The sequence below is a fragment of the Myzus persicae genome, unplaced genomic scaffold (assembly GCF_001856785.1).
Source record: "Myzus persicae strain clone G006 unplaced genomic scaffold, MPER_G0061.0, whole genome shotgun sequence".
Classification (NCBI taxonomy): Eukaryota; Metazoa; Arthropoda; class Insecta; order Hemiptera; family Aphididae; genus Myzus; species Myzus persicae.
This window is the reverse complement of record NW_019104214.1, coordinates 35,082-59,207: the sequence shown is the minus strand read 5'-3', so window position 1 is coordinate 59,207 and position 24,126 is coordinate 35,082. Positions and strand designations below refer to the sequence as shown.

At 28.7% G+C, this 24,126-nt stretch overlaps 4 protein-coding genes across 6 annotated transcripts; 2 read left to right on the top strand and 2 right to left on the bottom strand.

Moving 5' to 3' along the window:
* Positions 1-124: 124 nt before the first annotated feature.
* On the bottom strand, positions 125-1,666 carry LOC111040112 (N-acylneuraminate cytidylyltransferase). Its single transcript, XM_022323872.1, has 5 exons — positions 1,527-1,666; positions 1,317-1,441; positions 609-911; positions 395-533; positions 125-325 (listed from the first exon to the last, which is right to left on the bottom strand). The coding sequence occupies exons 1-5, from the start codon at positions 1,664-1,666 to the stop codon at positions 181-183; spliced, it is 852 nt and encodes a 283-aa protein (XP_022179564.1). The 3' UTR covers positions 125-180.
* A 267-nt stretch (positions 1,667-1,933) lies between these two features.
* Positions 1,934-12,555, bottom strand: LOC111040110 (lethal(2) giant larvae protein). 3 transcript variants are annotated; one of them, XM_022323869.1, is made up of 22 exons: positions 12,222-12,555; positions 11,961-12,152; positions 11,737-11,851; positions 9,139-9,236; positions 8,800-8,884; positions 8,614-8,711; positions 8,400-8,543; positions 8,188-8,326; positions 7,829-8,034; positions 7,613-7,770; positions 7,330-7,541; positions 6,834-7,220; positions 6,465-6,762; positions 6,206-6,362; positions 5,997-6,121; positions 5,643-5,923; positions 5,351-5,568; positions 5,073-5,287; positions 4,892-5,003; positions 4,661-4,818; positions 4,433-4,488; positions 1,934-3,446 (listed from the first exon to the last, which is right to left on the bottom strand). In XM_022323869.1, exons 3-22 carry the CDS (start codon positions 11,818-11,820, stop codon positions 3,390-3,392), a joined length of 3,288 nt encoding a protein of 1,095 aa, XP_022179561.1. In that variant the 5' UTR covers positions 11,821-11,851; positions 11,961-12,152; positions 12,222-12,555; the 3' UTR covers positions 1,934-3,389. The 3 variants fall into 3 exon arrangements, with proteins under 3 accessions (XP_022179561.1, XP_022179560.1, XP_022179562.1); XM_022323868.1 differs by having other exon boundaries at positions 12,296-12,555; XM_022323870.1 differs by lacking the exon at positions 4,433-4,488 and having other exon boundaries at positions 12,296-12,553.
* LOC111040113 lies at positions 9,744-11,721 on the top strand. The gene is made up of 2 exons (XM_022323873.1): positions 9,744-10,233; positions 10,741-11,721. The coding sequence occupies exons 1-2, from the start codon at positions 10,000-10,002 to the stop codon at positions 11,068-11,070; spliced, it is 564 nt and encodes a 187-aa protein (XP_022179565.1). The 5' UTR covers positions 9,744-9,999; the 3' UTR covers positions 11,071-11,721.
* An 8,155-nt stretch (positions 12,556-20,710) lies between the features above and the next one.
* On the top strand, positions 20,711-22,511 carry LOC111040103 (pinin). The gene has a single exon (XM_022323861.1). It carries the CDS (start codon positions 20,958-20,960, stop codon positions 22,032-22,034), a length of 1,077 nt encoding a protein of 358 aa, XP_022179553.1. The 5' UTR covers positions 20,711-20,957; the 3' UTR covers positions 22,035-22,511.
* The last annotated feature ends 1,615 nt before the right edge of the window (positions 22,512-24,126 follow it).

Below are 24,126 nucleotides of genomic sequence, written 5' to 3'. Positions count from 1 at the left end.
GTATAAACTCTACAATTCATCAAACAATAATATTCACAAAATAATAAATGAATAAATATGTATTACATAATTACATAGGCCAAGTATATTAATCTTATTTATACAGACATAAATTGATTTTTATTATACCTAACAAAAACTTGTAATAAGTAATAACATAACTATAATTTTAAAATTGACTTATGACTTTTTAATAATTTCATTAGTTCTAACAGTTAAATTTTTAGGTTTATCTAGTAATGGAGCTAAAAGGCGAGCAGCCTGCAAATCAAATTGTGTGTCAATTTCTAAACTTCTATTTATTGGTATGACAACTACTCCCAACCTAAAAATTAAATTTATCAAAAATAAATAAGTAAACAAAACAGAAAAATTTCAAATCTGAAATACTTACTTTCCTCCTTGGAGCTTATTATTTACAATTAGGTTCTTGTATGTAAAATAAAACATGCCATTTTCTACATACTCTCCATCCCAGTCTTGTCTTCTTGGTCTTTTGGTAACATCAAAATTTGATGGTTGCAGTTGACCATCTTATGTACAATTGATCACAAATTTATCAATTTAACATTAAAATTATTTATGAAAAATGAACAATAATACAATACCAGAATCCAGTTTCCAACGTAGTTTATGGCTTCGTGTTACGGAAAACACAGATTCAAATTTCTGATTAACTGCCATTTTATATGCCCTAGTCAAATACTCAGCGGTCATAAAAGGCGAGGTACACTGAATGATAGCAAAAATATCAACTTTTTGATGATACATGCTAAACTCTTTAACAGCACTAAGTGATGTTGCTTCATCCGAAGCAGTTTCTGCACTACGGTGAAAAACTTTAGCACCTGCTAATTCAGCTTCAGCAGCAATTTCTTTATCATCTGTTGATACCCATACATCGTGGAATACTAAAATTAAAGAATAAATTATGATACAGAAGTTAGCTTTCAGGAGAAACATGATGGATGTTTTTAAATTTTAAAGTAATTTTAAATCTAGTTATATTAAAAAAAAACCATTCTGATCAAAGCTCAAAGGTAAGTTTACTCTAAAATAGAAGCCAGTAGGTAATACATTTGTTGAAAATAGGTATATCTACCATACCTTAATACACAGTTATTCTAAAACAGTATAAGGAAATCAAAAATTACTATTTTTAATGAACAGTTTACATATCATTTCCAACCAATAAGGTACTTAGAAGTTATTTTATTTCCTTTTTATTTTATGGATAATGAAACCATATAATGGTAGCAGATAAAATAATTTTTAGTTCCACTTAACAAAAAAATCAATAATCTTATTTATCATACATCCACAATCATTAATAGTATCTAAAGATCTTCGGAGGAGTGTAGTGTTTTGTATAACAGCTAAATTTTTTCTCGGTATTCCTTTACTACCACCTCGAGCTAATATTAAAGCTACCACATGAGGCCTGCAACATAAAATATGTAAACAAAATTGGTTTAAAATTTAAATTTCTGCCATTAGAAAACATTTGTTTGTATACATGTACTCACTTATAGTTAGATAAATGATTTTGTTCATATGTAATGTGACTCCAGAGTAGATAAATTGGAATCATAAACAAAACAACACTTGCAGATAAAACAAATAACTGAGAAAAAAGTGCCACCCAGTGGCTGTTTCTAACCGTCATTATTTCCAAAAACAATAATAATTTTACTATATTCTATTAATAAAATAAGCAATTTATGAAATAAATGTTCATAATTTTTTATTTCATAATAAGCACTCTGCCCAACTGATAGAGTGCACTGTGCATCTGTGCTGAACTGAATGCAGTAGTTTTTTTTATCTCCCCATTGCAGCAAGTGGATGGTATTGACCCAGAATAGGAACATCAGGGTTGCTATGGAAACAACAGGGTGAGCAATATAGCAGAAAAAAACAAACTTTTTTTTTAAAAAGGTTACAAATTGTATTATAATAAATTGGTGTTTACAAAGTATATGGGTTATATAAAATTTGTTTTTAAATACAAAACATGTTTTAAAAACTATTAATATTAAACCTATAGTACAAACCATCACCTTTAACATTTCTAACCAAAAATGTTTAGTTAATAAGTTATATTTATTTAATTAATTCTAGTTTAAGGGCCAGAAAGATTTATCAAAGATGTACAACAATTAAGTGGATGTTTGAAGCAATTACAAAGTAATCAATAAATATAAAAATAAACACATAAAAGACAATTTAAACATTAAAAAAATCATGTAAAAATATATATAGTTACTATATTATTATGTATAATGTATAAAAGTTAATAATAAATGGTATTTTAACCAAAAACGGCATGTGGAATCTATTATATAAAAAATTAAATACACATACAAACTGATCTATGACATAAAATATTAGTTTAGTAAGTAAAAAATTATAATAAATAATTGACTAAAGTATATACAAACAAAATTTGTAATTAGAAAAAAAATAATAGAATCAGAAAACTCCACAATATTGTAAGAGATCTTATCTTTATATAACATTTTTACAACATATCATAAAGAAAAAAAATTCACAATCAAATTAAATTAGAAACACTGCAAATTTATGGACCAAAACAACAATTTTAACAATGAATTATTTTAAAAATAATCAAAATTTTTAATACGTACATGAAAGGAATGTTTCTGAAGTAAATTTTCATTTTACATGACACAATTGTAAAATATAAATACAATATAAAATTCAATATTTCATTACCTTATAAAAATATTAAATTAATAATAATACATAAAAAAATAAATAAATTTTATTTGAAAATAGTTATACATTTTTATTATGAATTTATTAAATATAATATTACTTTGACAAATACAAATTTTATGTACAACCATTCTCAATAATGATAATCTCATAAATATACTTCAGTTTAAAGGAGCTTAAAAATATATTGAATTTAGTGCATATTATGACAAAATAGAATTTAATTTAAACAACACAACAAATAGTTAATTATTTTTATCAAAATTAAAAATTTCAAAAAATTTGTCACAAAATAGTATTTTTATCAATTTTAAAATAGTGTTTGGTTTATTATCTTTATTGCTTAACTAAGGCACCATTAATAAATTTGTGTTAGGAATGTTGAAGTGCCATTTTTATATTATTTAGTTTAATTTTTAAATTAGTAAGAGTAAAAAAATATAAAAGATGTGATAGCTATGTCAGAATATTACCTGAATAACAGGTACAACATAAATGTTGAGTCATATTAATCAATTTTTTCTTTGTTAGTAGTAAATAACTATAATAAATATTAAGACTTCAACTTTAAACTTATCAAAATATATGGCGTGAATTATATAAACATTGAGTTAATGTTGTGTCAATTGCACGCGTCATTAGTTATCACATTATGCAGCTGTTTCTACTTCTAGGTCTTCCATAAGAGCTAGAGGAGCCCTATGTATCTAAAAAAAAAAAAAATAATTATTTACACATCAAAACATAATACTAATATAATACATATTATGTAAGCAAAAATAAGAAAAGAAAAGCCTCTACATAGGTTGAAATAAAAGTTAATTTACATTGATATATTTTATGAAAATAAAATAACTGTATTAGTTGTTCAGCATATTTGCATAAGATAACTGTAAGTTCATATGAAATTTATAATAAATATTAATACATGGTATTTAATTTAATTTAAATATGTTCAAGGTATCCCATATTAATTTTATATGGTAAAACAAAAGAATCTTAAACGCTTTGTAAAACCTTATGGAACCCTATTAATTAAGTTATATAACGTATTGAACAGTAATAATATAATTTCACACACTTTACAATTTGCCCCTTGCATAAAGACAATCTATTAATAAATTATATACATAAATATTATTATTATAATAAAAATATATTCTATATTTTAATATTATATCATATAATTTTTGTTTGTACATTTTTAGTCTCCCTCGCACCAATTAAAATTAGAGAAATAATTAAAATCTGTAAATACAATTATATTATTTTATATTTAGCAAAAATATGTATTATAATTAACTTTCAATTTATGTTAACCAAATAATAACATTTTTTACATTTATTAACATTAAAATAAATACATATTTTTGACGGCAAATAACAACCATAATCCATATTCCTTGTCAAATAAAATTAATGAACTGTTATATGATCACCCACACCAATTATCTACCTGTTTATCGTTTTAAATATATATTACGTTGATTACAGTTAATAGTATTTTGATACTACTTGTAAGCTGGACTAAGTATGTAGCAGAAATTAGCAAAGAGCAATTTGGATGTGCGTATAAATGCACAGACAATTTAAGAAGAAGTTTGTCTAATCTGCTTTCACAAAAGTGAAAATTGGAAGTGTGAATAAACATATTAGCCATCACATAGCCATATATCTTTTAGGACTAGCTAACCTCAAAGTTGGACTGTGTTGATGGATCATCTTCTACAACTAAACTTGTGGATATATCTGACAAATGAAAAAAACTATTTAGGTGCAAATACTCAACTACATAACAATTTAAATAAAAATACACAACAAAAACTAAAAGCTATATCAATATATAATTTATATTTTAATTTAATGCTTATTGATACTATGCAATTAAAACATAAATATGAAATCACAGAAATGTACTTACTGTCAACCGTGATGGTTTCATTAGTAATAACTGTAGTAGAATTTGATGTTTTCACAGTGGTTGTAGTAGTGGACAATTCATGTTTAGTGACTGTTTTCTGATGATTATTACTATCAACATTATTTGATGTTGATGTTACATTTAGATTAGTATTTGAACTAAAAAGACAAACAAATCATATTTTCAACTAACATACATGATAGACTTTAATATATTTTAATATTTCCTTACTTTCCCAAGTGGTCTTTAATGGAATCTATGGTAATATCACCGACTGAGAGATCATTGCTATTGTTTAGTTGTGAATTACTATCACCATTTTCTTGAGAACCATTTGTTAATCCTACAATATAAAAATAATTTTATATATTGATATAAGTTACTACTAATGTATTGTTGTTTTAGTACATACCATTTACTTTTGGAAAATCATCTTGTTCATCATCTGTGTAACCATTAATAGGGGTAATGGATCGACTATTTGATGGTCGATCTCTAATAGGTAAATTCAAAGAACAATCAACTTGCGTGACACTGGTTGCAGACACAGAAATTCGTTGCAGTTCACTACTTGAATGTAAATATAAAGCTTCACCATAACGTGTAAACGCCAAGCTTGAAATACCACTATAAATCAAATATGTGATTATTAATTTGAATACACACTAATATAATTGTTGAATAATATACTTGATATCTTCTCTACGAATAACTGCAGCATGTATTTGCCTTCGAAGGTCTGGTACACTAAGTACTATTACTTCACCTAAATTAGTTAGACAGAGGAGACAGCTTTCTGCATAATCACTAGTTTTAAAAAAGGCCATTGACATTCGGCGAACTCGAGCACCTTCAGCTGCAGTTAATTTAAGTTTGCATACAGGTTTTAAATTAGGCAAGGAAAATATCTAAAACAATAAATTTAACTTTATTAAATTGTCGCATGTATTATATATATATATGAGTTAGACAAATACATTACCTTAAATTGTTCTTCCGATGCAATAATGACCTTGTGGGGACCACATATATCTAAAGGTTTACCCGGAGTGCTAATTTCTTGAACTTCAGTGACTGAGCGATTTTCTGCATCAATCACAGTAATTCCAATAACAGGTGCACGGTGTTTTAACTGAACTTCTTTTCCTAGTTGTGCAGTGACTCTTCTTTCTTTTCGTTTATCATTTGGTGGTATACTTATAGTGAAAATGTACACAGAACCATTGTTGGTACCAGCCCACATTGTCGGAGTAATATGTGAAGCTAAGAAATTAAATAACATGCATGTTGTCATATTAGTCCATTAAAAATTTAACTTATTATTTATATAAATTACCAGTAACAATAAATGTTTTCGTAAAACTCAAACAACGGACCATACTTCCCAATGCATCATCAACTGGCCTGGCTTCAATTGCTCGTTCAACAGGTCGTGCTTCCATTGGAGATATTGGTCCAGTACTAAATTCAATTTTTTTTAAAACAGAATAAAATTGTAAAATTTATAATAAATGTGTCATGTAACACAATATTACAAATACAGACTTTTCTCGTTTTTTGTCAGGTGTAATGCTTGCTCCTTTTTTATCATTTACTATTCTGGTAGAATTTCTTCCTTTTCGTAGTCTTCTAAATGATTCCCGTAAAGACTTTTTAAATGATTTTCTCCTAGAAATAGGAGTATCTCCAGCAGTGGACAAATCTAAATATAAATGCATAAAACAAAAACAAAAGTTATAATATATTATTACACTTATAAAGTAAATATGTACTTTGAACTTATATAGTACATAATCGTTATTACCATTAGGATTTAAAGTGCATTTTGTCAAAACGGGAGCTTGTCGATAGTAATCATAAAGTACTAAGCCATGGGCAGTACCAGCAGCAACCAAAGACCAATTTGAATGTAAAGCAACAGCTGTAATTGATGCAGGAGGATATACTTGTAAAACAGATGTAGGTTGAAATCCAGCTTTAAATGTAAGACAAGTCATATTTTTTCCATTATTATTATTAGCTTCATCTCCAGTCTGTTTTAAACTTAAACGTTCATGACCTTTCCATACAAAACTTTCTCCAACGACATTCATTTGTACAGCCTGAATAACATTTAACAAAATGTGTAATTTATTTTCATGCAAATAAAATTCTAACATTTTGCAATATTAACCTTTATTTCATTAGAAGATGACTGATCATTAAATTTGGAAATTATAACATGGCCAGCTGTACCAGCGACAATCATTGTACCAGTTCGAGGACAAAGAATAACTTTTTTAATTGCTAATCGAGGATCATCAGAATAAGGATCAAAATTTCCAACTTTCCTAAATGGTGGCCATTCTTCTTCATCTTCTTCTGGAGCTACACTATTACTAGAATGGTTATCAGCATCATCACCAACTAACACCCATGATGATTTGAATACATGTATGGGGAGTAATGGAGTTGCATTTGCAACCCACAATTTTACAGAACCATCTTCATGGCCAGTTATTAAAAGATCTCTACTTTGCTCCTCTTCAATATTCGCTTCACCGCCATCAACTGGCCATTCCTAACAATATTCATTTTAAACGTTATTCAAATACATTTTATTTAAGTATAAAAAAGGGAATTTAATTTAAAATATTAACTAAAACTGTTTCAAATTAATTTAAACTTACATTTGAAGAAAAGTTATTTTCATTTTGTAAATTTCCAATGGCAATGATATTACTCCAAAGATCTTCGTTTAAATCAGAAACAAAAGTAGTAAACGTTATAGCACTTGCATGAATGGAAACAAGATAAGGTAATTGAACTAACGGCCAATCTTCAGTAGATAAATCAATACAGACTATTTCTTCTTCTGCCAAAATTATAAGGAAGCTACAGCCTAGAATAAATTTAAACATTAAATTAATAAAAACAAATTTAACTGATTTTATTATAATATTCTTGTAGTACCTTTTTCATCAACTGAAGCAGTAGTTGTGAAAAAATCAATAACTTTTGAAGTAAGCTCAAAAGCTACATGTTTTGTAGTTCCCAATCGAACAGTAACTGCATGGCGATCACCATAGCATGCCCGTGGCATACCACCAGAAAAAATAAGAAATTGTTCGCTAATAAAAAATAAATCATGAATATTGAATTAAAATATTTTTTAATTAATTTATATACTTGAGGTCTTGAGCAGATTGTTGGCAAACTACTTTAGAGATTGGTTTGCACGGAAATGGGCCATAAATTGTTTTAGTGTTTTCATTTTCATCAGATGATTCATTTATTTTCCAAAGTGTTACAGACCCATCATTATGAGAGGAATAAAAGCTTTCCCCTTTTTCTTCCCAACATACACTTTCTACTTGTTGACTACTTACAAATGTCTATAAAAAAAAGAAATGGAACAAACATTTAAGATAAATAAAATATATTATATTGTATAATGTTGATATAAAATTACAAAATCATAATTTAGTTTTTGTGATACACATACATTGATACATATTAATGTAATAAAATGAAGTTTATTCTCTTACTTTTACAGCAACTGCATTTAAGCGATCCCATAAAACAATTAGTCCCCGACTATAGGCAATCAAAATATGATTTTGATTTCCTGGTTGTTCTGCTATAACTTCAACTGCACCAGGATTCTTTTTATACTCATCTGAAACCCTAAACACAATTTAAAATAAAGTTAAAAATGCTATTTTAAATATGCTATTAATACTTTATAGTTAATACATACTTCTGCATCACAACATCTTGATAAATAATGTTATCTGACAATTCAAATGTTGACAAATCAATAAAAAATATATTTCCTCCTTCAGTTCCAAGTAGTAAGTTTTCACAACTAGATTCCAAGCACATGGACGATATTTGTTTAAGCCTACAAATCATTTCATATTTAAATTATCAATTGACTTAATTTACAAATTAAAAACAATTTCAACACCCACTTTCCCTCTAATAAGTATGATTGAACTTCATCAATGGCCATGTCGTTTATTTCCCAGTAATGAAGACTATTATCATCAGACAATGACACCAAACGACCCTGAATAAATTGTTTTTATCATATTCATTAGCAAAAATTGTACTTTTGTTTTATGATCTCAATATTAAAATATGTATAGTATAATTACTTGATTTGGTACAAATATTAACTTTGTGATTGCATGATCGGAACACGGCAAATGACCATAGAATTCAACACCAGTCTTACCCAACCTATGTAAATTTTGTTAAGAAAAATATTTTTACAGTTTATTTTTGAAAGGATTATTTTTTATATACAATATATAAAGGTACAATGATACCTGTATTTAAAAAAAAAAACTGTAGTAGAAAGTCAAATTTATTTGTTGGTTATAATATAATGAACATACCAAAAAAAAAAAAATTGTGTGTGCATTTTGGTGCTCTAAGATAAAACCAAATGACAAGGTCTCAGAATCAATTAAGACATTTAAATAAAAGGATACACTTTAATTGATCCAGTTGAAGTTCCAATTGCCATAATACGTAATAATGGATCCCACGAAAGTGCTGTTGGTTTATTTGGAAACCCATACTGTAGAGTCTGAAATATCAATTATATTTAGTTAATGTTAATTTAAAATAACAAAGTTTCATGATGACTTGATGCATATTGATATATATACAGTGTGTCCCGTTTTAAATGTACCACTAAATATCTCAGCCCGATAATCTTAGATTGAAATACGGTTTGCTACAATAGCTAAGGGGTACTGAAGTACACATTTAAGGACAAATTTCAAATTTTTAACTCTTGTAGTATGCGCATGCGCAATACAAATTTTTTTTTTTTAAATTGCAACACCTATTTTTCTCACCGGATATGGATAGATTATTTTATTCTAAGTAATTTTGATCCATTGACCATAGTTCTAAACCTAAAATTGAATGTGTTACAGCTTTTTGAAATTTTAAAATAATTAAATTTTTTCGATTTTACCAAAAACATTACACGCTTGAATTTGATACAAAAGTAAATCATTTTTGAACTAAAATGAAATGCATTTAAATAATTGAATACAAAATCACCTAAAACAAAATTCCTAGCTAATTTAAATTTAATTAATTTAAAAATAAATGTACCAATTAAATTGACACTGACGTTGTAATTTGCGTTATTATTGTGCGATAAAAGTTATTGAATTATTTCCAGTTTTATTATTAGTACTTCGATAATATTATTGTAGATATTGTTTGATTATCAAAAATGAACTAATGCACGTTCCCTCAGTATTGTACGTTCATCGATGACACTTATAACTTTTAACATAATACTTTGAAAGATTTTTCTTTTTTTCTTCTTTAAAATGTTAAACAATAGTGAAAAAGTTGATATGATTTTAATTTATGGTGAGTGTAATAAACATTGTCGGGAGGCTGCAAGGGTTTATGCAAATCGATATCCCGAAAGATATCATCCACCGCATAATTTTTTTTTAAGATTAGTTAATAATTTACGAACTTACGGGACTTTTTCGATAAGAGATTCACAGAGACAACCACTACGCAATATGGAACCAAATGATGATCAGGAAAATGAAGTAATTGCGTACATTCAATTAAATCCTCACTCATCTTTAAGACATGTTGCTAGAGAATTTGGCTTTTCAAAAATAAAGGTACACAAAATATTCAAAAAATACAAGTTACATCCTTATAGGGCTGATCTAGTTCAGCATTTACGCCAAGGTGATGACGAACGTAGATTAACATTTATTGCATGGATAACAACATGTATAAATAACGACCCATTATTTTTAAATTACATTTTGTGGACCGACGAATCAAAGTTTACCAATAATGGTGTTTTAAATAAGCAGAATAACCGTTATTGGTCAAACGGAAATCCACATTGGGCAGTTGATACAAATTATCAAACAGTATGGGGCACAAATGTGTGGTGCGGATTATTAGGAGGACATTTAATAGGTCCACATTTTTATGACGGTACTCTTAATGGAAGACGTTATTCAGATTTCTTAACTTTGCTACCGATCATGTTGGAAGATGTCCCTTTATTACTTCGTCAAAACTTATTTTTTCAACAGGATGGAGCACCCGCTCATAATGCCATTATTGTAAGACAACAATTAAATGAAATGTTTGGAAATCGATGGATGGGAACTCACGGGCCAGTGGAATGGCCCCCACGGTCACCTGATCTAACACCATTAGACTTTTTTTTATGGGGCCATTTAAAGACTGTTGTTTATGCAGATCCACCAGCAAACTTACAGGTTTTAAAAAATAAAATAACGGTAGCGTGCAGACAATTAACAAAAGAACAAATTTTGGCAGCACCCTATAGAGAAGTGAGTCGTCGACTGGAATTGTGTTTAGAAAAAAATGGAGGAAATTTTGAACATTTTATTAGATAAAAAAAATAAACATAAGTCAAATCAATGTAACGGAGTAATTTTAATTTAATTCCTACTTCACATTCTTAATTAAAATCTATGAAAAAATCACTCAATTCAAGCGTGTAATGTTTTTGGTAAAATCGAAAAAATTTAATTATTTTAAAATTTCAAAAAGCTGTAACACATTCAATTTTAGGTTTAGAACTATGGTCAATGGATCAAAATTACTTAGAATAAAATAATCTATCCATATCCGGTGAGAAAAATAGGTGTTGCAATTTAAAAAAAAAAAATTTGTATTGCGCATGCGCATACTACAAGAGTTAAAAATTTGAAATTTGTCCTTAAATGTGTACTTCAGTACCCCTTAGCTATTGCAGTAAACCGTATTTCAATCTAAGATTATCGGGCTGAGATATTTAGTGGTACATTTAAAACGGGACACACTGTATATATGTAAAATATACATTTTTTGTTTCAAATAATTTTAAAATGTTGAAAATATTTAGTAATAAAAAACCTTAAAAGAATGTTGTGTTCATCATAAACATTTACCATAGTAAAATTATCAATAGAAATTAGACATTGAAAATAGATAAAAACCAGTAAACACAAGCCACATTGCTTATTGTTCAGCACTAAATGGATTATAAATAATAATATAGCAAAGGGAGCCATAGTTACCCTTCTGAAGGCGAACAAGTCTTTTTGGATCTTTTGCCGCTCAACTGAGGGCTGTTGGCCTTTGCCACGGATGAACTTGAGCATGTTGGCAACAGACAGTCGTACTTCCCTGTTCCTAAGCAAAAGACGAGGCAATATGTCAAAAACACTGTTGTCCGAACACAACTGACGGCGACATCGTCCGACAGGTACATGGATAAATATCAGGGGTTTGGTGTACTTACCCTGTATTCCGTCGTCGGGGTCCGCGGGTCTGCTGTCGATGAGTTCAAAACATATACACCGGCATCATCGGAAAGCTAATAATTTAAGGACGGTGTACCGAAACAGTGACCACGACAGTCCGACAAATCGCACCGCTATAACAGTGAAACGACTTCTGCCACTATGACTACTGCTGTCGGTACTCGGTAGGCCTGTTCAAACACGATTACAAGATTACGGCTAGAACGATAACAGGATATCGTGCGGCGCGCGCCACTTACACGTCGACCGTTCAGCGTCGAATACCAGGTAACCTGGTATCGATGTACGCGCGCCGGTCTGCTGTTGGTTTTACCTGAGATTGGTCCTCCGTTGTCGTTGGCCGTCCGGACATAATATCAAAAGTCACAAGTCACAACACAACTTACTATCGACGGCGACAACTACTACTGCAAGCGGGGCGCGGCGGGTACATGCGAATCCGGTAACCGTTTGGTTCTTTCTGACGAGTGACGACCAGAACCGGGACTCGGGAGCCAACGAAACGAAAACAGAATATCGGCCGCTATCAGCTCCCCACCGTCGTAGCACACGGGGGCACGGGGCGTACGCGCAATAATTATTATTGTGTATATTTTGTGACTTGTGTGTCGTTTTTTTTTCCACCTCTCACTCACTCTGTCACTCTCTCTCCCTCTCTCTCTCTCCGTTTTCTTTCTAGTTCAACAACCTCCCCACCGCGAGTTTCAAGGAGGTTGAAGACCCCTGGGCCTGTGCGAGGTGCGACGTTGATTTCTCGACGACGGCCGCCTCCGCCTATATGACGTGCGGTCAAAATAGCACTGTGCTTATAGGTATACCGTAGTGTACGCTAATATTATAGACAATTGTACACACGCACACGCCCGCGTATAATACCTATAATAAATACAATAATATTATTATATTATTTAGGTTCATCGCATTACTGCAGCCGCTGTATACAAGGCGATTCCTCGTACAGTCTGGTGACCAAACTTTTTCCTGGTAAATTATTGTGTTTTTAAATTTTTTATCTTACAAAATTTGAAGTCTTTATACAATTTAGTAGGTACTCTATAGTCTGTCGTTTTTGAAAAAAAAACCGATTTTCTTACAATGCATCGTTTTTATCGTTTTACTATTGCTTTTTAAAACGACGAGTATATAATATTTTTACATTATAATATTTTGTCGTTGTGTATTTAATATTCTGAAGCATACCTGATATCAAACCAGCTACACTGCTGAGGATTTCGACCGAGGCGCACAAATATTATTTGTTTGATCCTATTTCTCAGTACCTACGACACACGTTCACCGAGAAAATCGCTGTATCGCAAAAGAATCGCTCTGTATATACCTACACGTACCTACCATATTATGTATATTGTCCCGTGTCCGTTCCGCTATATAGTTACTTATAGTAATATAACTACCCGTACCTCAGCCGCCGAACAGGCAACAGCCCGGGTCTTGACAAAGCTATTATATATATATATATGTATACAATTTAGCCGGCTTATGTATTTGTGCATACACCTATATAGAGGCGTTATATATAAATTATAAATATAATATATATATATATATATGTGTATAATAATAACATGTGTAACTGTGTGAGTGTATACCTACGTGGCTATCTATACTTGTAGGTATATAATATTATGTGGTGTATGTGTGTGTGTTGTATAAAATATATAATAACGTGACGAGTACACGCATATTGTGTTTATAGGACCTCGGACGGGCTCTGCGTGTAGAAGTGTTGTCATTGTGTATAGGCACGATTTTACTTTACTTAATACTATTATATATATATATATATATACCTATATGCCCTATATGGCTATATAGTATCTTATAGATATATATATATTTTTTTAACGAATTAGACGAGATCCACGATCACTGGTAAAATATAATAATATCTACAAATATGTAACAGTAACATTGAGTGTATACACCTGTCTACATATATAATATATATACCGCCTATATGATCTATATAGTACCCCCCCCCCCACAACAGTCGTTTTATTATTATTGTTATTTTTATTTTCAGTATTACTATTATGCACTCTTCTTGTATATAATAATATATCTAGGTAATATATTATACAGATCGACGGATGATAGGTACAACTGTACAAAATAATAGTACATCGGTGAAGTTCGAACAAAATTGAAAACATGATACTCATAAGCAACCTACCTACTATTTTTGTAATGATCTCCATTATTATAACTCTATTATAATAATCCATTTTCTGAAGTACGCTATCGTAAATGATAAAAATGATCTAAGAGTTATATCTAAGATTCTATGATGAATATATCTGGATGAAATTATGAAAATATGTACCGTGACTATAGTTTTATTATTTTAATATGAATAACAGAATAATGCGCTAGCATGACTACATTGTGTAGCGAATATCCTACATTATAATATAGGCGTTGGTATTTTCAATCTATTTTACCTATTTGACGCCTTATGATTGATTCTATATTTCAAAATATAAGTATTATAACATATTTATATTGTATTCATTTATAGTTTTGAATACTCATTAAATTAGTTGGAGTAGATTTATAATTATTTTTTTGCGAGTATAATATTATACACTTTTTTAAATAAAATGTTATAGCAGGTACTCGCGTTCCAATTATTGCCATATTGAATATGGTATTAAATCACTATAATAGCCTATAATTGATAATATTTAAGCGAAATATTTAACGTATTCAGCATAGGTACCTAGTTTTGAGTTTAAAGTTATATAATAGGAATAACTTTAAACTCAAATCTGTATAGTCATTGCCCATTAAATCATTCGGAATTTAATCAAAAACATTAATTTGCTGCTGTATTTACTCAAATTATTATTCGGTATAACGTATAAATAAAAGAAGAAAGTCGTGTTACCGACCCCAGGCGTAGACCCTACCAAAGTCTATACGACGCTACGGATACCTCTTGGAATTTAATACACTTATAGGTACAATAATAAGCTAAATACTAAAATATACTGAAAGAAGCCCGAGGGTTCCATATGTTGATATGTACATGACATAATATTATAGAACAGTTTAACTTGCTTATACGTTTACGGTACCTATACAATAGTATACATCCATACCTCGTCTCAAGCACCACCTTAAAATAGAGAAGCCCTAATCGACTGCCTACATGTCTAAGTAGACAATAGACATTATATTGGCACATTGCAATACATTATATTATACTCCTGATACCTATACTGGCTATAGATCTATAGTGTTTGTACTATACATCTATATACTACAATATGAATATATATATACTATATAACATATTAGTTATTATATACATATTACATATTACATATATCTTAGTCAATACGTCATGCATATTGCATATATAATATATAAATATATTGTATCATGTATAAAGTACCTATTCTAACTGTCAAATATAACTAATTAAATATAGTAAAAATGTAATATACATTTTGCAAATTTATACACAATAATATAATTATATAATAGGTAGCTATTACATAGGTATGTAGGTATCGTAAATTTGTATAACTCCTGTAATTACTATAATGCGTTTAAATTATAAGGGTTATCAAAGACCATAAATCGAATGAATGTAGTAGGTATTGAAATATATCCTAGAGTTTAATACATATTAATTTGTTATCCTTTTTATAAAATACTTCAAGACTAATACAGTTCTACTACAAGATAAACAATACAATAGAATATAATACAGTGAGAGTGAGATTATTTTAACAGTTAATACATATTATCTCTACAAGTGTGGATTCTTTTAGAAATATTTTTTAGTTGTGATAATTTTTTACTTTTTTGAATGTCTGCAAATGTTTAATATCATTTTCTGCAGGAGAACGTTTTTCTAAAATTCAATGCATAATAAATGAATTTTAGGCTTGTCAATAAGTTGAGGATTATTATATATTACAACTTATAAGTATTTAAAGTGTTGTTATTCGTATATCATATTATTATGGAATGGTGTGGTGTTCCACATATATAGTACAACCTACAAGCAAAGGCATAGCTAAAAATTTCAGTAGGTTAGGCAACCAAGTGCATTTTTAAATTTTACCAAATTTTGTTAAAAATTAATTTATTTGAATATTTGTTAGATAAACACCGGAGGGATTGCTGCCCACGGTCCCTCTTGGCTACGCTCTTGCCCACAAGGCCACAAAATGTTGGTTACATTATTTATTACTCCATTTATCAAAACTTTAAATACAGTAGAAGCCGCTTATACGACTCACGGATTTAAGCTTCAGTCGCTTATTATAGTTTAGTTATTAGTTAGGTATTAGACTAAAAAGCGCCTGGAACGGTCCGACAATGCATTATACATTGCGTACCTATACAGTATACATGTACGTATGTATGTTCGTATGTATTGTATATTTATATTTAGAACATAATGTAAAAGTTGCAAAATTAAGCTACCTAATAGATAATTAATTAAAATTTTCGTTTTTTTTCCACTTCGCCAATATAAGATTCAATCGGTTATCAACTGACTTTGTGCTAGTCCCAGTGTCCGTCTATTATAAGTGGCATCTACTGTACTTATGGCTTATAAAAATTCTCAGAAAATATTATGTTTTAGAACATGAAATTAAAAACGTATGTCAATAATTAAAATAAAAACTGAAAAAAATATAATTTTTAGATTTTTATAGTGGAGCAATGAAATATGAATGTATTAGTTTTACATTAGAGTGTTTTTTGTGATGTTTATCAATTATCATCAACTTTTTCGATTGAAGCATTAAAAATTCCAGTACTTTTCTTTATAATTAGAACAATTTATGCAATACCATTTCTGACATGATATAATTTTAAAAATATTTTGGCTCTTTTTAACCTCATTATGTTTTATATACAGTAGGCTATTGGAAATAGGAATGGCAGTAGGAAATTTGAAATTTGATACTTTTTTTAGTTTTTTTCCATACATGTTAATAAAAATATGTTTATGCTCAGTCAAAATCAAAAAGCTTGAAAATTAAATACAAGTTTCTTCATGAGTTGTTTTTATATTGGAATTTAAAAAAATAGTTGATCATAAAGCCACATTATTTTTTTGTAATCATTTGAAGATAACATTTAAACGAACTGTACATAACTCAATACTTATGGCCTATGTATGCTGGATTGAATCAAAGAATAAATAATTTGAGGGTCTTATATATAATGTTGGGAAACCTATATTAGTATATTACAGTCATAATTTAGAAGCATTTTGAGAGTTCTTTATAATAACAATATATATGGTATTTGAAAAACGTGTGTATCAAAGATTCAAAGCCTATAAAGTAGGTATACATTTAATAATATTATCTATAGTTATATATTATTTTTCGCAAAGTTTAAGGGCGAGCGAACGATTTATTTAGTTGTAGTACCTTTACTTAGAACTTATAAGGTATATTATGTATAATATAAGTATAGTATATTGGACATTGGTTTAGTAATAAGGTTTCATTTAGTAATAAAATATTATGCAGATAAGTATTAAGTAGACAACCGTGTAGACGTGTAGTTTGTAGATAAAATAATATAAACCTATTACATTTACAGGTATACTGTAGACACTAAATATATATATAATATTTAATACACTACCTATATATTAACATTCAATTTATTGTTTACTTATCAATACAATATACATCATACAATATATTCCAGTAGTACAGTTTATCATTTGAAGATTCTTAGAAATTTTGTCTTGATAGATCGATTTCATTATATTATGTTGTAATGTTCCTTCTGGTATACCTAAATAATAAATATATTTAGCACAATAACACTACACCTATATATACTAGCATATTGTACTAAACAGTCATGTTTTATAAATATTTCATACAATGTTTATACTTTTAGTTTTTGAACTTCTATATATTCTTCCATGTTTGGTATTATTTGATTACACTAAATATTTATACTAGGAAACAAGAATCACTGTTAAATATTCATTTAATATTTAAGTGATAATAAATGTAATATACAAGTTATTTAATGTGAAGATAGTTGATTATTAATTACGAACAATAAACATTTTTTTTTGTTTTATTATTTAAATTAGTTAAGCATATGACATAATCTTAAACTAAAAATCGATGATAATGATATATGCATTTACAGTAGAAACTCGATTAACCGTCACTCGATTTACCGTCAGTTTCTGTTATCCGTCATAGGTCACTGTAAAAAAAAAAGTTTATGTGTAATGCGATAGTGATAAAATCGTCGCGGTACCTAACGCGACGACTATTATACGTACAATTGTACAAAAATAGTGATGATTAAACGATGATCAAATTATTTTTAATGTCACTACCGTTGACGAAAAAGTTGATGACGACGTCGAAGATTCAGTGCTTGACTTAAAACCATTAACTAGCCATATACGCAAAAGTAGAAGCAATGTTATCAAAATGCATTGATTGGTTTGAGGTACAAGAGGAGGCAAATGCAACACAGGTCTCACTTCATCGTAAAATACGAAACATGGCCGCTCAAAAGCTCACCGTGAATCAAAAAAACAGAAGAAGAGGACGGATTATTTCGTTTAATATTTTTTAGAATGGTATTCTTTATGTTATTACATATGTATTATATATTATTAGTATTTATTATTCATTAATATTTATTATTTTTTATTATTCTATTTATTATTTTTGTCTGAAAATCACGTTGTAAAATGTATAGGCTTATTGCAAAATTGTTTTGTATTATTCTATTTCTGTTAACCGTCTATTCGATTAACCGTCATTGTCCCGGTCCCGACATTAACGGTTAATCGAGTTTCTACTGTATATAATATAGCCATCTAGTTGTAAAGGAACTTATAAAAAAATATTATTTCAGCTTTAAAGTTAAAAAACTAAAAAATTATTTATACTATAATATACTCGAATAGAATGAGCATTGAAAAAATCAAAATCAAAAGTTAGGTAAGCGAAAATGGAAGACCTATCATCCGAAACAATCTACAAAGTACCAGTATATAATCAACCATAACATCAGAAAATATCCAATTGTGTTAAATTGGCTAAAAAGATTTTTCAAGTACGTATCTATATTGAACCTACGTCTCACATAGATATAGTAATAGCCACTGAAGAAAAACCTCCTACATCTCCAACATTTCCCAAAACAAACCCAAGTCCCAAACAACAGTTTAAAAAGTTACATACCTATTTATATTATTATATTAATAGAATGTCAGAATGTCTCCAATACGAAGAGAAAAATAGTAAATATCAAACCGTCCATATCCGACGAATTATAAGAGATGAAATCCGAAATATTGAATAATTGACTAACAAAGTAACACATTTTCTACAAAAAAACAGAACTACTTACCTTGGTATACAAATTAATTCAGATAAGTACCTGCCAAAAAAAAAAAAATCATATAAACTTGTTGATATACCTAACCACTTAATAAGACATAAGAACTACTTTTGTTAAAGCTATTTTGATGTAATAATAAAAAAATACATTAAACGTTGATGTTTTGATAGAAACACTATTTGAACCATGCACTCCAGGAATAACTTTAATACATATACTTATAAAATATATTACTAATTACTAGCTGTGAAACGTGACTTCACTCAAGAAAAAATTAATAGACATAAAATACGGTGCTGTTTTGCCACATTAATGTATCTCTGCAGTTATCAGTTCTACATTAATAGTGCGTCGGTTCTCAAATTCACCGGAAAATCGTGCTTGCATCTTTCTGCAGGGTGTATGAATTCAATCCGTGGCTAAATATATATATTAGCCATGATGCAATCCACCTGTACCTGATTGGATAAAACACTTGGTAGTTGGTATATTTTCGAACTTAATTCAAATTATTACTCTCTGAACTTTCCTGGTATATCTCTATAAAAACTAAAAACACTCTGAAACTTTCGTAAAAATCGGTTCAGTAGTTTTCGAGTCTATATAAGTTATAAAAATAGGGGCATTGCCTTGACAAAAGCCTAAATTATGAATATTTCTTACGTGATCTGAACTTAATGCAAAACAATATTTTTGAAAAAAGATTATATTTTTCATTATTATAATTTTTTACTTACAATACTTTAATATTTTTTTGATGAATATAATATCCACAAAAGATCGGATTTTGAACAAATTTAGTTTCTGAACTACAACTATTCAAAGAAAAGATGAGGGAAAAAAATTTTGAATTTTGAATCTTGAATTAAGTTTTAAACTCATAAAATTTGGACACAAAAAGAAAGTTTTTATATGAATTTCTAAATCTAAATAATCTGAAAATTTTCAGGATTTATACTAATTTTGTCAAAATTTGAACTTCAGAAGCTCATCAAAAATATATTCTGATTTTACGCTCAGCACCGCTAAAATCCTCGTGGGGGAACGTCCAATATCGTACAGCAGAGCGGTACCAATAACATTCCACTTTTTTTTTTAGTAATAATTTGCTTTCAGGGAGCTCCTTTGTAAAGCCCCATTACACCACTAAAAGCCTCACAATAAACAATTATACCATGTAATATAAATGAGCGTTATAAACAATGATATTAATAATAATTTAAAAAAACGCGGAAGATTTTGGATATCATCCTCTCATTCGAGAAGCGTTCCAAGTTGGTATAACAACAATAGATAAACACACGCTTTGACAAACATGATAACAGGCAAGCAACTATTCAAAGAGTTTCATTAATCATTAGTTTGTTTTCGTTTTGACTTGGTTAACTCATACATTTTTCGGCATATCCTCAAGAGAATTTCTTGTATTTATTAAAAAGTTCTTAATTTTGATTTAAATACATTACATTTGTGTGTCATGCTGACTGATTTCTAAAAACTAAAAGGTATAAAGTATTTATTACAATTAAATTGTATTTCACTGAAAGGCATTACTATTTACTTTTTTTGTGAAGAATATTGCTTATACTATCATGACTACCCTACTGGACCGTTTGCAAGAACACTTGGTAAAGAAGCGACAAGGGTTGAATGATGTACATGAAACGTTAAAAAAGATAACTGGTCGTGATACGTTTGATGATCATTTAAACCATGGTAAATTCAACAAACGACCACAGGTAGGTGGAGATCAAAAACCACAATTCAGAGAGTTAATAAAGAAGGATGTTAAACGATTACGAGATAATAAGCTTTCCTTTCGAATTGATAATCAGAATCGTAAGGTTTTTGTCAACCCTACCGAATCATCAAAAATTTTTAAAAATGGAAATAATTCGGGTAGGATATCAGCTAAGGATCGCTTAGGGACAATTGTTGCAGATGATCATCAGGCACCTATAAAAGAAGAATATGAAGATGATGAAGATATGGACGAAGATCCTACGCCGAAAAAAACCCTTCAATCACAAGTCATGTTGTCATCTAAAATTATGAAATCTCGCACTGAAGTATTGGCTGCTCAACAAGGCGATCAAGTGACTAAAGAACGAAACCGACGTATGTTTGGGTCGTTATTAGGTACTTTGCAAAAGTTTAAGAAAGAAGAAACCCAATTAAAAGATAAAGAAGAGAAAAAAGCTAAAATTGAAAGAAGATTAGATGAAGAAGCATTGAAAGAAAAAGAATCATTAGTTTTAAGGAAGCGAGAATTATTTATGCTAAGAAAACAGCAACAGAGGGATATAAAAAATATAGAGATTAAAATGGGATTGGTAAGAAATTTTGAAATATTTGAACGCCAAATAAATTGCACAATGAATTTTATTAAAACTGAATTTGATCCTTCGGTGTTTTACTTGCCTAAAATACATAACGAAAAGACTGAAAAAAAATTAAGTAAGACGCGTTCATATTTGAGCAATATTTTGGGGAAGAAGAGGAATATGGTTGAAAGTCAAATTGAGAAGTTGTTACAACCTAATGATGAACAAATGGAGTTTGATGACAGAGTGGAAGATGGTGAAGTAAGAGTAGCTGATGAAGAAGAAGATGCTGATGTAGATGTGTACGAAAGGCATCAAGATAATGGAACTTTCAACTATGATTAAATGTAATTTTTAATTACAAGTACAATGGACTCAATATTTTGTATATTTATTGTAAATATTGTTTTAGCACCTTCAAAACTGTTTTAAATAATCAATACAAACTCAAGTTGGGCTCATTTATTTGTAGACTAAACCTTTTTTTAAATACATTTATTTATTTTGGTATTTGAATATTTTATAAAAGATAAAGATGGAGATTACATGCCATTTTAGTTTCTTGTGTTTAAAATTAATACTATGTAATCATAAGTGTTAGTTAGTCATTCATTGAGTTTGTCTTAATATGTGTACCTTAATTTAAATCTCATAATTCCTGTTTTAAATTAAATTGTTACTTCTGCAATCTACGACCTTTTAACTAAGTGTTATTATTTTAGGTATATTCTTAAAAGTAGATTTAAACGCTTGTTGTTCAAACCGATATATAACCAAAACATTTTGATTTTTAAACAATAAAAATAAATTATCTAAATGTTATTACAGCATATGTTATTAAAATGTATTATTTTTATATATAAAACGAAAAATATAGAATATCCATAATTGTTCCATATTAATTATATACTTAAATAATAATTTTTTTTTGTACCTACTATTTAATTAATAAACATTAAACATATATTATTATTAACACTTAATTACTGAAGTGCACGAGGATAGTGCAGGGTATGCACATTCCACACCTATTGCCATTTGCCTTAATGTATACTTGCATCCATACAAATAACTTTAATAGATTCATGGTGTATAGTTTCCGCCAACAAATACCATGAAAAATTAAATTTGATTTATGAAAATATTTTTTTTTGTATAATGATTTGAGAAAAAAAAATGTGTTAAATATTGGATGTTTTCTAAAATAAATAATTTCTAACCAATTATATTTGCTGGAGGATTTGGTGTAATATTTGAAAGAAACACACCACGTTTAAACAATTTGTATGCACTTATATGCCAGGCTATGCACATAATTCATTACCTCTATAGTCAATATAACATGGTTGAAACCGTTTATAAATTATTGAATAATATATTTGGGTTTGTAATTTGTAATATACCAATAAAACTATTTAGAACTTATTATGCATGAGCTAATATTTTTTTTAAATTATTTTATTTTTTACAGATTTGCAGCTTATAATAATATTGAATCGTGTTTACTGAATTAGTGGTTAAATATTATATAAAATAAATGTAAATTTAAGCATACAAAATTATACTATGAGATCTTTAGATATTATTAATTCTATACTTTTCTATATAAATTATAATTTTTTTTATCCCCTTTACATATTAAACAATTCAATTATTGATGAATTATTTTTAAAGGATAATGCATATTTCATTAAAATCCTAACCGTATTTACTACTAACTGATGAACACATATTTTTTAAATAACACTCGGAAAGTAGAAACATAATGCATTATAAATATATATAGTAAAACCTTATAACTGAATACATTGGTACCAAATGATTTTCTGGTTTTAAAGACGTTTTTGTTGAAGGGAGACTAAAATATAAGGTATATAGGTTGCTGGGGACTGTTGTTATTTTGTTTTTGAGAAGGTCCCTGTCATGTAGGGGGTCCATTTTAAGAAAGTTTGTACATATAGCTGCATGGATAACATAATGCTTAATTTTGTCACAAAATCCACGAATTCAAATTATCTATTTGATGTAAAGTGAACAATTATTTGTATATGAATAGATTATGTTATTTTTTCTAAACAAAACAGAAGAAAAATTAAAAGTACAGTCTTAAATGTTCAAATGTACATTTTTAAGTCGTTTTGCACTTTCTAGTTTCTATACAAGTTTTTTAGGTACCTATCTCATAAGTTATAATTTATGCATGAAAGAAAAACCCTGTACTTACATGAAATTAATACTAAATAATATAGTTTACAGCATTATAATATATTTTTGAAATCATAGTTAATTGTTAAATCATTTTTATAAATATGCTCACCCTTAGTTAAGTTGTACTAAACAAATTTTTTAACACTATCACAACATAGGTACAATAGATAAATTAAATTTGTATGTACAGTAAATTATATAATATAGGTACCTAATAATATTTTTAAAT

What these genes read in the sequence shown, in the direction of transcription:
- LOC111040103 (XM_022323861.1), top strand. Translation starts at nt 20,958, where the DNA reads ATGACTACCCTACTGGACCGTTTGCAAGAACACTTGGTAAAGAAGCGA.
- LOC111040112 (XM_022323872.1), bottom strand. Translation starts at nt 1,666, where the DNA reads ATGACGGTTAGAAACAGCCACTGGGTGGCACTTTTTTCTCAGTTATTT. An exon ending in AATCATTTATCTAACTATAA is followed by an intron (nt 1,442 to 1,526) that starts GTGAGTACATGT and finishes TTTATGTTGCAG; the next exon opens with GCCTCATGTGGTAGCTTTAA. An exon ending in TACTATTAATGATTGTGGAT is followed by an intron (nt 912 to 1,316) that starts GTATGATAAATA and finishes CTTTAATTTTAG; the next exon opens with TATTCCACGATGTATGGGTA.
- LOC111040110 (XM_022323869.1), bottom strand. Translation starts at nt 11,820, where the DNA reads ATGCTCAAGTTCATCCGTGGCAAAGGCCAACAGCCCTCAGTTGAGCGG. An exon ending in CAATCTGCTCAAGACCTCAA is followed by an intron (nt 7,771 to 7,828) that starts GTATATAAATTA and finishes ATTTTTTATTAG; the next exon opens with CGAACAATTTCTTATTTTTT. An exon ending in CAACACAGTCCAACTTTGAG is followed by an intron (nt 3,447 to 4,432) that starts GTTAGCTAGTCC and finishes TTTTTTTTTTAG; the next exon opens with ATACATAGGGCTCCTCTAGC.
- LOC111040113 (XM_022323873.1), top strand. Translation starts at nt 10,000, where the DNA reads ATGTTAAACAATAGTGAAAAAGTTGATATGATTTTAATTTATGGTGAG. An exon ending in ATGATGATCAGGAAAATGAA is followed by an intron (nt 10,234 to 10,740) that starts GTAATTGCGTAC and finishes TTTTTTCAACAG; the next exon opens with GATGGAGCACCCGCTCATAA.